A 14488-nucleotide genomic window follows, 5' to 3' on the forward strand; every position below is an offset into this window, starting at 1 on the left:
TAATGAATTGTGTGATCAGATTCTTCCACTGGCTAAATGTCCGTATTCTTGAGACAAGTTTAATTTTTACTTATTAATTTATTTATTTCTTCCTCCACTGTGATTCTCATATTAATATGTGCTATTTGGTATCTGTTTCTCTTTGTCTGTCTGACAGTGTTGCATTCGGTCATTATTTATCCAATCTCGACCAAACTTGCTCGGGGGACGAAGGGTCACATGACTGAGGTTGTAGAGACTTTCTTGTCCCCCTCCCCAAGGGGGATTTATGCATTGGATGAATTCTGTGTTTTGGTGTGTATAAATCTTCAGCATGGCATTTTGTGGGGAAATAAAAATTGTAATCGCAACTCTTCCATCAATTACTTTTAAACAGTAACTACTGTTTATTGTTTTTTATAATTCTTTTAAATAGTAGCGACTGAAAGAAATTTCGAGCAAACCAGGGATGTTCCATATCCATTAAGCTTGCTATTGCTTGCCAAGCCAGCCGTTCCTTATCGACAATTTTGATGGATTACTTGCTTGAGTGCTTAAGCTTTATGCTTGTCACGGATCGGAGCCTTCTCAACTTGCTCAGCCTCTAGGTAAGGTGCTCAAATGAGTCTTTGCACGTGAATGATTTATCCCATTGCCTGTCCACTTTTTCGAGCCATAAGATTTTGTGGACTGTTCATGGATTGTTTATAACGTATATCTTGGGGCCTCTTGTGTCATTACTTGCGGCCATGGCTTCAAGTGTGATTTGTGTTATTGCCCCTGACAGCATTGATTGATTCATCAATGTGTGCCGTCCCTCGGATGGATCTTGAATTGGGCGTCCTGTCTGCCTGCTTAAGTTGGTGGACTTTAAAGATTGCATGGTTCACGAAGAGTAGGCAAGCGATGAACGAATTCCAAATTCCTACTCTAACCTTAGTCGAATATGCCTGGGCAGCCGGTTTGTGAGAGATTTGGGCCAAGTTTCCCCCAGCCAGCCACACATTGTGGGAATAATTGTGGCTGTTAAAGAAGAGGAATCACAAACCGTCATGCACATACGTATGACCTCCCCTCCTCCTTCCCCCATCCTCCCCCCCGCCCCCCCCCGGTCACTCCCCGCATATTTCTCATACACCACAAGGAAGTTCCAGTTCCTTTTTGTCAAGTTGTCCATTTCTTTTTAAATTCGAACTTTTGCATTTGCATGCTTTAATGATGAGGTATTCAGTTTCTGCCATCAGCGTGAATTGTGGCGAGCAGAGTCTGCAGTTGGTCCACGGTGTTTTTACAGGGACTTGGAGGAGGCTTTGGAAATGGGAGTGGACTGGTCCCTCCGTGAGGGCTATGCTTGGGCTGAGGACAAGGAACATTGTGAGGAGTATGGACGCATGTTGCAGGCTGATCCCAACAAAGTCTCTTCGAAAGCCAAGAAGAGGGGATTACCCCAGGTGTCATTTTGATTCACTTGTACTTTTCCTGGCTTTTGTTGTTTTGATATCCAATTGATTTAAATTTAATAACTCTCTTTTCTAGTTTGCCTTTTTCGGTCATCTCTACCGAGATGACCTCATAAAGCCGGACCAAATGTCTGTCCATCAACAATTTTTCTTTCCGATCTTGATGAAACTTAGTATGTGGGTAGAGGTCGATGAGTGTTGCACAACGATATAACTTTTGTCCGGGTTCAAGGTCACGAGGTCACGCAAGTTATAAAAATCGTCATTTTCAAAACCTATCTAGTCTGCCATTCTACAAGATATTTGGCAACTGTTTATTGATTATGATAGTAAAAAATATTATCTTGTATCTAACTGGACAGATTTTTGAATTTCCGTCCCGTTTGGCCGCCACGTAACCTGGAAGATTGTCAAAAACGCCTCCCGGTACAAAAAACTTTTTACTTCTGATCTTGATGAAATTTGGTATGTGGGTAGAGGTCGAGGAGTGATGCCCAACGCCATATTTTTTTCCCGAATTCGAGGTCAGGGTCAAGGTCACGAGGTCACGAAAGTTGTGAAAGTCGCCATTTTCAAAACCTATCGAGTCTCATTTTAGGAGATATCTGGCTGCGGTTCATCGATTATGATAGTAAAAAAACATTATCGAGATGACCGTCACCCCAACACGGGGATAATTTTTTAAATTTATTATTTATTTATCCACCCACTAGCGTGTTTTCATGCCTGTCTGCAGGATATATCAAAAAGTTATGAATGGTTTTCAACAACATTTGGTTAACAGGTTGGGTGTGTGACAAGGATGAATTGATTTGATTTTGGTGAAGATCTGGATACGAGAATGTTTCAAAGTAATTCTTCACCATTGAGAGATGGAGCCAAAAACTATACACAGTGCCTAAAGAAAGTCGACACCCCTTTCAAAATTTTCACTTTTTGTGGCCTTGTAACCTGGAATTAAATTGCATGAAATCGGACTTCTTCCACCTTTAGTTGCACATCATAACCCACAACTTCCAAATGAAAAACAAATTCTACAAATTTCAGAAAGTTAATTGAAAGTACAAACCTAGAATACAGTAGAATCTGGATAATATGCGCATGTGAAAAATAAGCACACACTGGCATCCCTATTTGATTTCTCCATTAAAAATAAGTGCACATAAAAACGCCATTGTAAAGCTTTGAAAACTGAAAATATTATCAACTCAAACACAACAGTATTTCGTGTTTTCAAGTCCACATTTCTTACACATCTGGTACTGGTACTTACCAGAGTTGAACTTTCAAAACGATGTTGTTCATCAAGGGTCGTAAAAGTGTGTTTTACAACGCTTTACGATGGTCGTAAAATAACGTTTTTCATCACGATCAAAATGACACTGCAGTGGAGCGTCGATCCATGAAAACATTGCTATTATCGCTTTTCACAAGTCTTGTTAGAACCAGTAACAGACGTGTAATAAATCCAGATTTAACATGAGGGCTTTGATGTGAATTGTGAAGAATGAGGAAATGATTGTTCAGAGTGCGAAAGGTGCGAAGAAGATGGGGAGCGGAAGACTGGTGCCTTTTACATGGACATGGAAAATGAACTTGTTGCGGAGTTTAAACAGAAACCTGCTCGAGGACTGAAAATGTATTTAGTATTTGTTTCCAAGGTACGGACAAATCAAATCTCAATGATGTAAAGACTGACATCGATGCAGCCATTCTGAAGGGCATTACCAATATAAGCACATGTCACGGCTTTTTGAATATATATAAGCGCATAAACCACATATATCAGGCATTTTGAATACAAGTGTACATGTGTTCCACAATCTAAAAATAGGTGCATATGCATATCCAGATTCCACTGTATCTTGGTTGGATAGGTGTCCAATAGGGATGGGGTGGTGTTCTTTACAATAGGCTTCACAATAGGGATGGTGTTCTTTGGGTGATGTGTTGGGTTTGCACCAAACATAACGTTTTTTTTCATTTTGGCCAAAAAGTTCCATTTTGGTTTCGTCAGACCACAAAATGTTTTTGCCACATGGGTTTAGAATCTCTGGAGTGGTGTTTTTTTTCACACCTCAAATGGGACTCGAGGTGGGCTTTTTTGAGCAATGGCTTCCTTCTTGCCATCCTACCATACAGGCCACACTTGTGGAGTGCTTGCGATATTGTTGCCACATGCACACAGTGACTAGTCTTTGCCATTAAGGCCTGTCGCTCTTTCAAAGTTGCCATTGGCCTTTTGGTGTCTTCTCTGATCAGTCTCTTCCTTGTTTGGAGGGACGACCTGATCGAGGCAGGGTCTTCGTGGTACCATGTGCCTTCCACTTCTTAATGATTGGCTTAACTGTGCTCCAAGGTATAGTCAAGGCCTTTGAAATATTCTTGTACCCATCCCCTTCTACTGGGTCTTTCCACAACTTTATTCTGGAGGTCTTTTGAAAGCTCCTTGGTGTTCATGGTTGTTTGCTCTGAAATGCATTACCCAGCAGAGGAAACCAACAGGAACAGCCGATTTTATTCTGACATAATCAGGATCACTACAATTTAACACAGGTGGAGGTTAATTAACTTGGTGTGTAATTTTGAAGGTGATTGGTTACACCTGAGAATTTATAATTGCTTTTATAAGGGGGGGTGGACACTTATCCATCAAAGATACTCTAGTTTTGTATTTTTAATTCATTTTCTGAAATTTGTGGAATTTGTTTTTCACTTGGAAGTTGTGGGTTATGATGTGGGAAAAGTCTGATTGAATGAAATTTAATTCCAGGCTAAAAGGCAACAAAAGGTGAAAAAATTGATTGGGGTGTAGACTTTCTGTTGGCACTGTATAGCATGATATCTTAAAAGTTGTGGTTGGACTTGGACAAAACTTGGTGGATGAGTTGGGTAGGTGACAAAGACAAGCCAATTGGATTTGGCTGAGGTCCGGATGCAGATCTGGCCCATCAGTGGGATACAAAATGTAAATTGTTTTGCCTGGCAGAGGTATGCGCTCTACCGAGTGCCGTTCTATTGAGTCCGTGAGCTGGATTCCCAAATTTCAGAGATCTGTATCAAACGAGGGGCAAAGCGGCATGTCATTTTTTTGGTCGGTCATAATGTTTAGTTTCGGAAATCGCTTGCTGGCCCTTCATGCAGGTTCGTTTTTAAGCGATATCCGCTTGGGGACGCTAGTAGGGTGTAACAATAACAATTCCTTTTTTCACGGTATTTTACGTCTATTCATAACCTGTATCTTATCCATTGCTCGACTGAGGTGATTTCCTATTATAAAGTTGATAAATCCTTAAATTTAGAGTGGAAATTAACTGCAAATGAATTGAATTTCAAACGTTTAAATGCGATTTTCTCTTATTTCACTGCACGCAGCTAATATCCGTTTTGTCAAGTTTGTTTTACACCAAAATATATACATCTTACTAATATTGTTGCGAGTTTGTAAGTAGAAATATTGTTGGAAATTGGAATCTGGCGAGAGTGAGTTTATGTTTTTATATATATATATATATATATATATATATATATATATATATATATATATATATATATATATATATATATATATATATATATATATATATATATATATATATATATATATAATATACACATATGGATATCTCTCCTGCAAATGACGTTGCGTTACCAAGTTCTTCTATCATTGACAGCATGGCCCTGGTCCATAAGATGAGTGGTGACAACCGAACATTTGCAGAAGTTTCCGAGGAGCTGTTCCAAACTGTCTTGCAGACCTACCCAGGCAGAAAACGCATAGACGTAGTCTTCGATGTCTATCGGGATTTCTCCATCAAGAATGCAGAACGAGTAAAGTGTGGTTCATCTCAAGGAGTCCTGTTTTCGGTTATCATCCCAACACATAGAATAAAGAACTGGAGGTGTTTGTTGGCATGTTCTGCTAGCAAGGAAAAACTTCCCCACTTCTTCGCTCAGGACTGGCAGAATAAACAGAACAAACTTGGTGGGAAGGAGCTGTTCATGACGTATGGTAGCAAGTGCTTCAGGATTACAGAGGATGGAGTCACATTGGATGTTCAGCAACTTGCTTCAAACCAGGAAGAAGCTGATACGCGGCTATTGTTGCATGCAGCTCATGCCGGGAAATCCAAATCAAGTCAGTCGTCATAGTGTCAGAAGACACTGATGTCTTAATCTTGTGTCTGGCATTCTGCAGGAGGATACCGTGCAGGCTATACATGCGCGTCACTGCAATGGGCAGCAACAGGATACTTAGCATTGACAAAATGGAAGAAATGATGGGGGATGAAGTTTGTCTGGCCTTGCCTGGTCTACATGCATATAGTGGATGCAATACGGTCATTGCCTTTTCTGGTGTAGGCAAAATCAAAGGCTTCAAGCTGATGTGCAAGGAAAAGGTGTTCCGTGATGCTTTCGCAGCTCTCGGCGAAACCTGGTCCCTCACAATTGACATGTTGTCGGCACTGGAGTCATTCACCTGTCGCCTATATGCAGCCAGGACTCCCGAGACGGGCGTGAATGCCCTGAGGTTCAGCATGTGGCGAGCGAAGAAGGGGGAGTCGAGTCTGGACAACTACCTCCATGCAAGGACTGCCTGGAACAACATGCACATCGAGAAAACTATCAGTGTGCAGTCTGGCGACGGAGCTTGGAGGCCAATCCTGATGTGCCAGCTCCTGAGCCTGGGTATGGCTGAGTCGTTGTAGACGACGGCAATCTGGATGTTCTGTGGATGAGTGGTCCACCTGCACCACAAGTAGTACTAGAGTTCATGTCATGCAAATGCCGCCGTGTTTGTGAACTCCCAACCTGCGAATATATGGTCAATAGCTTGAAGTGCACAGACGAGTGTAGGCTGAAAGACTGTACCAATATGACAGACGACATAGAGGACAACCTTACCGATGGCTATACTTCAGAGGAAGAATCTGACATTGGGGAAGAATAAGTGCAAAGTTCAGAATCAGACAGCTGTTATCATTGCCTCCCACTATGTTGTATGTAATTACCAATGAAACGTAGTGGTGAACATTGTATTTTCGGGGTACTTGTGGCTAATTACTTATGGCCACAAGTCTACAGTGTCAAAAAAGAGAAAGATCAAGTCTGGTTTAGTCTGTCGTGCGTTCAGAATCATATATTTGGGGCCTGTTACATCCCCCCGTCGGATTCCCCATACTTTCAACTCGATGTTTTTGCGACCAAACATGAAAAATGCATGAACAAAGAAAAGGTATTTATTATGGGCGACCTTAATGTACGAATACCAAACCTCAAACGTTTTCACTCGCAAAACGGTTATTACACAAGATACCCAGACACGAGATCAAACCAACACGGTAAAATTATTTTCGATTTGTGCAAAGAGCTGAACGTTCAGCCTATAAACCACTTGAATAATAACAATCTTCACTGTGACTGCGGGATGACATTTTGACAATGTAAGATATGGATCTCGCAATTAGACTGGACCTTGTGCTCTTCAGAAAGCATCTCGTTAATAAAATCATTTGAAGTTATTCGAGATGAAAATCTCCCGACTAATCATGCAGTCCATGATAGCTCTTCCGTTACAACTATAATGAACAGCGATCCATCTTCCGTTACAAAATTTTGCCACAAAGTTCTTAAACAGATTTACGACTATTGATTCTTTACAAAAGTAAAATTTTCCATCTTGACTCGTAGCATACCGCTCCATGAACACTACTAAATTCAGTTTATATTAATGGACTACTACTATATATCTAAGATGTGTATACTCATGCTTTACCTTCTGTATGTGATGGTGGTCAATTAATAATAATATTGGACAGCGGCAGTATGCTTTAACATATTGTGATGTAGGCGTGACATTTTCTATGCTGACTGCAATCGACGGCACTTTTATTTGGCACAGACTTGCCTCTTCCCATTTCAGTTTGCAAATTGAGAAAATGCCAACTAGTATGGGCTCCAGTCGAACTTCTGCAAAGTCTGTCTCGTTGATTTTCAAGATATTGGAGAAAACGCGTTTGAAGATTGAAAAAGTAGCTCATTATCATTAAATAAATTACATATATAACGTAATTGCACCATATTATTGTCATCAAAACACAAATTGATCTTGACAGTTAGATAATATATACATTTTACTTCGCAAACTTGCAAAGAAAAAAAAAATCGGTTAGTTTGACCCTCAAAGAGCGCCCCTGAGCGGATAACGCCGAAAAACGAACATTGATGATGGGCCAGCAAACATTTTCTTGAAATATAGGTTATTTCTCACCAAAAAAGTAAGGTCTCCCTTTGCCCCAAATTTGATACTGAATTTTTGTCTCGCTTACGGACTAATTTAGCCTATATTTCTTTCCCTTTTTAGCTCGCCTGTTTGAAGAACAGAGAGCGATAGCGATACCCCTAGCGTGAGCGTGAAAATGTTAAAGTTTTTGGTGCAAGTTATTTTTTCCTTTCTAATGTTTTTATCTACCACACTTTTTTTTTAATACGCCTGATATATATATATATATATATATATATATATATATATATATATATATATATATATATATATATATATATATATATATATATATATATATATATATATATACATACATTGTGATTCCATCTGTCCGTCTGTCCATCCGTTCCTGTCCGCACTCTAACTCCCAAAGTTTTCAACTTTCACGTTTCATATTTGGTGCATCGGTACAGACTGTGGAGACGGTGTGTTGTGACATACGTTCGTCATATAAAGTGGTTGCCATGACAACCAGGATGCTGTTTTCCATGTAGTTGCACAATTCTGTATATACCTTCTTGTTCGTGCGTATATTGTGCTCACTTGTGCTCTTGTTACTGATTACAATATACATATATTGCTTTAAAATTATTTGGATCAGACTTCACTGCAATGCTTTATAAAAAATTTATTAATTATTAGACGAGTCTTTTAAAAACGATAAATGTATAAACATTTATTTTCAACGTACATCAACATTCTCGTTTTATTGTTGTGAATGCCCTGAATCCAGATTCCATGATGCCTTTTCCTTCTCTCTGGCTCATTGAATCACAACAGATTGATTGGGAGAAGAGCAGAATAGCTGAACACTTGTTTTTTGTTTCATGCTTGGTTCTCCATTCAAACTATTCCAATCCTCATCCGTCCTTTATTCTGGCCAACGTAAACTTCACCACTAATAGTCTGTCAATGTATGCTGTAAATAGACCCACCTCAATCAAACAAAAAGTAATTTTGCAGTTTCTTACTTTAAAAAAGTGCAATGAAAAATGTACATGTGGAGAAATCTCTTGGTGGTGGAAGAGAATTAGAATTAGGCAAATTAATCTCTGCTCATTCCAACAACAGTTGCTTTGTCGATCACTTTTTTTTCCCTCTTCTTCTTTTTCTTTTTCTTTTTCACCTCGAGGCTCGTGGAAGAGCAAGGTGATGGAGGTTATGGATCGAGAGCAGAATGATGTCATGCATAACTCAGACCAATTATTACTATTTTAAAAATCTTTTTCTTTCATTTTGAAATCTGCTAATTGAAGTGTATGATTATTTTATTCATTATTTACGAGAACCCACTTTTGCACGTTACATAAATAAAACAAAAACATTATTTTGCGTTTTGTTTGAGGTGGAAGAATAAATTTACTGGACTCTAAGCACATGCTCCCTCCGGGAGCCGTCAAGGGGGTCATGTTATTGTATTTATGCCTATTTTACTCCAATGCGTCCCAGGATTACACACCCAAAAATGGTTGTGTTCGGTTCAGCCGTTTTTGTGGTACCTGGGAACAGACAGACTGTGAATTATAGCAAGATTATACATGAAGAATTTTCTCATCGGCTTTCACTTCTTTTCTGAAACAATACATGACTTTGTCCATGCTGAATTCTTCAAGTCTTGCCAAGCTGTACTGGTTTCTTCATCAACTTTAGTTTTGGAAACGTCATTGGTGTTATGGTTCGAGCGTCCGCTCCGAGTCTGGGAGGTCGATGGTTCAAACCCCGGCTGAGTCGTACCAAAGACTTTAAAAATGGCACGTGCTGCTGCCTTGCTTGACGTTCAGCTTTTAAAAGGTGAAGAGCATGGATAATGCCCATGGGTTGCCATCCATGGGGAGCAGGAAATTCCTCCTTCGGAAATGCTCGACTGAGTGTGGTGAGAAAGCCGGCGCCATTGTTGACAACACTAGTACTCAGAATACCCCGGAAAGTGATTGCACTTCCCACAACCTCAGTGGCTGTTTGTCTTGTCTTGTGTTGTCTTGTCTTGCAGTCCTGTGTTGTCTGGTGTATTCATCTGTGCGTCCATATATGCATGTCGCTCCGTTATTGGGTCACAAAAATATATTTTCACGAAAAAAATAAGTGACCATTCTATTCGTTATTGTGTGTCTGTCTCTGTCCCGAGCATAGCTCCGTGGGTTTTCATCCGATCCTGATAAAATTTTGGTGGGAGGTTTATATCATGATGTTGTTTTCCTGAAAATAGGCGTGGTGCGCCCATTATGGGTGGAGCCACGCCCAAAAAACATGTGTTTTTAGGGGGTAGCCAATTTCAATTTGCATCTTCTCCTAGTGGGTTTGTCGAATCTGACTGGTTTCGGTATTTGGTTAGCCCAATGGCACCTGCATAGCCCCACGGAGCTCAATTTTTAATTTTCGTCCCAAGGTCACAAGGTCATGAACTTAGAAAATTGCGATTTTGATATAAAATTTCTTCTCCGAGGGGTTTGTCGAATCTGGCAGGGGTTTCGGTATTTGGTTAGCCCAATGGCACCTGCATAGCCCCACGGAGCTCTATTTATGTTTTGTTTTGTTTTTTCATTTTCGTCCCAAGGTCAAGGCCACAAGGTCACGAACTAAGAAAATTGCGAATTGTGTTTTTAGGGGGTTTGTCGAATCTGTCAGGGGTTTCAGTATTTGGTTAGCCCAATGGCACCTGCATAGCCCCACGGAGCTCGATTTTTTTTTCATTTTCGTCGCAAGGTCACGAACTTTGAAAATTTCGAATTTTGACATAAAAATCATACGACCGCCCAAACTTTGAGAGCTCGGATGACAATATTTTTTATGCATAATCTTGAGGTCATTCTCCAGCTAAAGTCTTGAAACCATTTTGCTCTATTTCGAACACCTTGCCCATGGTGCCCCCTTCAAGTTTGTTTTTACGCTGATTTCATCAAAGTTTGGGTAATCCGAGGAGTGCGAAATGCCATATAGCCTATATGACGTTATAGTGTTCCTGGAATGTTCCAGAGGAAGTTTTGCACCAAAGGTCATAATCCTTGACCTTTGACCTTTAAAGTTCACAAAGGTCAAATTTTCAAAGTTGTGGGAATCGAACCGGGTTTTCAACCTTCGGCGAACTAACTCCATTAAGCTATAGCACGTATCCTGTTTCCTTATTTTAACGTCCACAACATTGTTTTGTGACCTTTAAAGGTTATGCAAAGGTCAAATTTTTAAAGTTATTGAACGAAACAGGGTTTTCGACATTTTTCAGCTAATAACCTGTCACTTGTACCACATCATGTTGATCATTTTTATAACTTGGTCAAACATTATCACATTGTCTCATCCTTGACTTCTGAAACTATCTACATCGTCAAATACCACTCGTGAACCATCGTCATCTTCAGACTTGTGAGCTTCAGATCATGTAGAAAAAAAAAAAATAATAATTACAATCTGCAAAAAGATAGCAGAATCAATCTTCAGTGACTGACAGGTTCAGCCTTCCTCCTGTTATCTTCACGTTAACAAATGCATTCTCCAAGAGGATATCAAGGGCTTGTAAATCTGATATATATATATATATATATATATATATATATATATATATATATATATATATATATATATATATATATATATATATATATATATATATATATATATATATATATATATATATATATAATTTTTTTTTTTCCTTAACCCTGACTGCTTTGATAACTGAGGTTGCTTGTTTAACATGTCCAATAAAATTCCAACAATACTCTTGCCAGGATCAACAGCTGTCATTGAATTTCTGCTCTTGCATGAGCTTCAACTTGAATCAAAAGAACGTTGTGAAAAGGATTTTAATTTTATCACACCCCCAAGGTGCTGAAGGAAACCAAATACACTTTACTGCTGAAATAAGGACCCTCTCCTCGTACCTTGCAGTGCAATTTCTTTATCTCCCCAATGGAAAGTCGTCGTGGGATCATTCAACCTTCCTTGTATCTTGGGCCTGTATGGTGTCCTTATGGGGAAGCCCGTCTTGCTTATCTGCTGCTGAAATGCTGACCTTTACATTCTCTGGATATGGTCTTCCTTGCCTTCAAAGGAAAGATTTCAGATTTGGGAATAGATTAAATTTCAGTATAGTTGTCCTCCACATTGTGTTTAACCCCCAAGTGCATAATTTTATCAGTTGTTGAAAATGCTCCTAAGATTTATTTATTTTTGAAAATTGACTCCTTTTCAGAAGAAACTAATTACATGCAGGCAGCCACCTTTCACCTGGTTGATATACTTTTCTCCGATTGTGAGCAGCTCTTCACATTTCTCTCTTTGGATGTTTGTATTGGTAAAGTTGTATCCTCGTATGGAACTTTTAGCCGTGGCATTCTATGTACGAAAGCCTGCTGTGCCACATTTCTTTAACCATGCAACTTCTAGGATTCAAATGTGTGGCATTGTATTTATTTGCACAAAATCGAACTACGAGCTTCACCCATATTATAGAACAAGATAATGACCCTCTGGTGGGGAAAATGTTGAAAACTTGATCTTCCTCAGATTTGTATTATTTCTTTGAGAAGATAACATACGGCTGCAGTCCACCACAATAGATGTGCTGAAATAGATTCCATGAATCTGGGTTTATTGATTTATAGGAATCGTGGTATGGGCCTCCATCGTGTCTCTGCACAAACGTCTGGCAATTACAATTTTTCATAACAGCTTGACCTCCATATCCTTAGAGTATAATTGGTGTATTTTGTGATTGAAATCTTTAAAAATAATATCATGTTTGTGTTCAGTTTTGTCTTGATCAATAGTTCTTGTGAGCTCTTGAAAGTTCTGAGCATGGCCCTAATTTAGTGTCTTGGTACAAGTGAATTGTAAACTGGTGATTTGGTGATGGAGCCAACAGATGATGCAGACTCGGGCAATGCTCCCAGGGTGTTTCAATCAGGTTCAAGTCCAGTCGCCTGACCACGGCAGATTTATATTTATTTTTGGATGAGTTGTCCTCTAACCAATTCCTTTGTTATCCATAAGAGGGCGGCATCGGTACATTTAAACACCGCATCACTTCCAGCTGTTTTTGCACACCTTACCAAAAAAATATATAGTTTTTACCTTTTTGTTTGGACAAAATAATTGATGCCTTACATCTGTGGTCCCTCCACCTCATTCCCCATAAACAATTCTCTTCGTTAATTTCTCACAATCTCTCAAATTGATATTGGATTTATGGAAGCCGAGTCATGGGGTCCCCCCTCCCCTTCATTGTCGATCAGACTCCAGCATAAGGTGGTTATCTCCGAGTTACTGTTGGTGTTTCTCTTTATTTTTTATTGATGCCTCCTCTGTTTGAAATGAGTGAGTTTGGTGGAAGCTTTTTAACATGAAAGTCTGGATGTTTTGTGAAACTGAAATTGAAAGTAGGCTGCAATTCTTGTTTGTTGGCTCCATTTTATGAAGAACTCGAGACCTGATTGTAAGCTTCGGTGTAAAATAAATAAATAAGATTGATAAACCATCAGTGATTATAAAATCTCAACATGGCACAATGCTTGTTTGATTTTAAGTAACAAAACATTCCTTTTGTATTGAAGTATCCATATTGTGTTATATGTCTATTTTACAATCAAGAGTATGGACTTTCGATGTCCTGTATTTAAGATTTACATTTCTGCTATGATCTTTCTCTTTTCTATATTTTATCACCCAGTAGCCAAACTTATTGTGGTATGTCCCTCTTGTACCCCCACCCTTCCCTTCCCTTCTTCATAAAATAAACTCGACTCATTCATTTGATGGCTTTATTCTCTCGACTGCATTCCCGATATAGTCTCGTCAGAGGGGATTTGTTGACACATCTCTTAGCTGGAGATCTAAGACCTCTGTGGATGCTGAAACGATGTTAGCCACATTTATTGCGTTATTTTATGAGGGGATAAAGCCTTCCTGGCTGGCACCTTATTTATTTTGTTCAAATTATAAGAGTTCCAGGCTGGGAAACCTGTTATTGTTTGGATTTATTATTATTAGTCATATTATTATTTTTCTGTGTGGTTTTCGTGGATTTATTCGCTTTTAAATTCATTCTCGGCAACTGGTTCGATTCACATGACATTTTAAACATAGTATGCATCCACTCGTATCAATTTTTTTAGTGATAAGTATGACTTCCTCGATCATGTGATGTGTCCACCATCTTCTTCCTTCGGCTGCTCCCGTTAGGGGTCACCACAGCGGATCATCCGTATGATCCGCATAGTGATTTGGCACATGTTTTATGCCGGATGCCCTTCCTGACGCAACCCTGGTTGCCTCTTACGACACAGGGATATGGTACACCTATTTTAACCAGGGTATACACCAGCCCAGTACACTGGTACTCACTTCGCCGACCTCAGAAGGATGACGGGCTGAGTCAACCCCCTGGTGTATTAATTCAGTGGCCCAACGGGGCTTGAACTCAGGACCTTTTGGATCCCAAGCCGCTGCCCTAACCACTGCGCCAACACCAGGCTCATGATGTGTCCACCATGTTGGGGGAAAATAAATAAATAAAGGAAAAACTTTGTATCTCTTTGTGAAAATGCTCCATGGAAAAAAATTGAAGCGTGATGATTGTATTATCAAGTTCTCCCCATGGGGAAACATGTTGTTCATCATGTCATCAGTGCATTCATTATGATGTAATTCGACAAGTACAATGATTTATCCAATCGGTATGAAAATTCTTGAGGGTCATCGACACAAGAATTGTCATGGACAATGTCAATTTTTGGTGCGTGCGTGTGTTATACAGCGATCCCCAGGC

General features: G+C 39.5%; 1 protein-coding gene across 2 annotated transcripts in view; it reads left to right on the plus strand.

Annotated features, from left to right (window-relative positions):
• Positions 1 to 14488, plus strand: part of RTCB (RNA 2',3'-cyclic phosphate and 5'-OH ligase) — a 64843-nt gene that overhangs the window by 22383 nt on the left and 27972 nt on the right. For both annotated transcript variants that reach the window (XM_085852925.1, XM_085852926.1), the window contains exon 6: positions 1274 to 1430. In XM_085852925.1, the coding sequence (XP_085709051.1) occupies positions 1274 to 1430 (157 nt within the window). The remainder of the gene's footprint in view (positions 1 to 1273; positions 1431 to 14488) is intronic.

This window comes from Eptatretus burgeri, chromosome 13 (genome assembly GCF_056783735.1).
Source record: "Eptatretus burgeri isolate ZD-2024b chromosome 13, Ebu_testis_v1, whole genome shotgun sequence".
Taxonomy (NCBI): domain Eukaryota; kingdom Metazoa; phylum Chordata; class Myxini; order Myxiniformes; family Myxinidae; genus Eptatretus; species Eptatretus burgeri.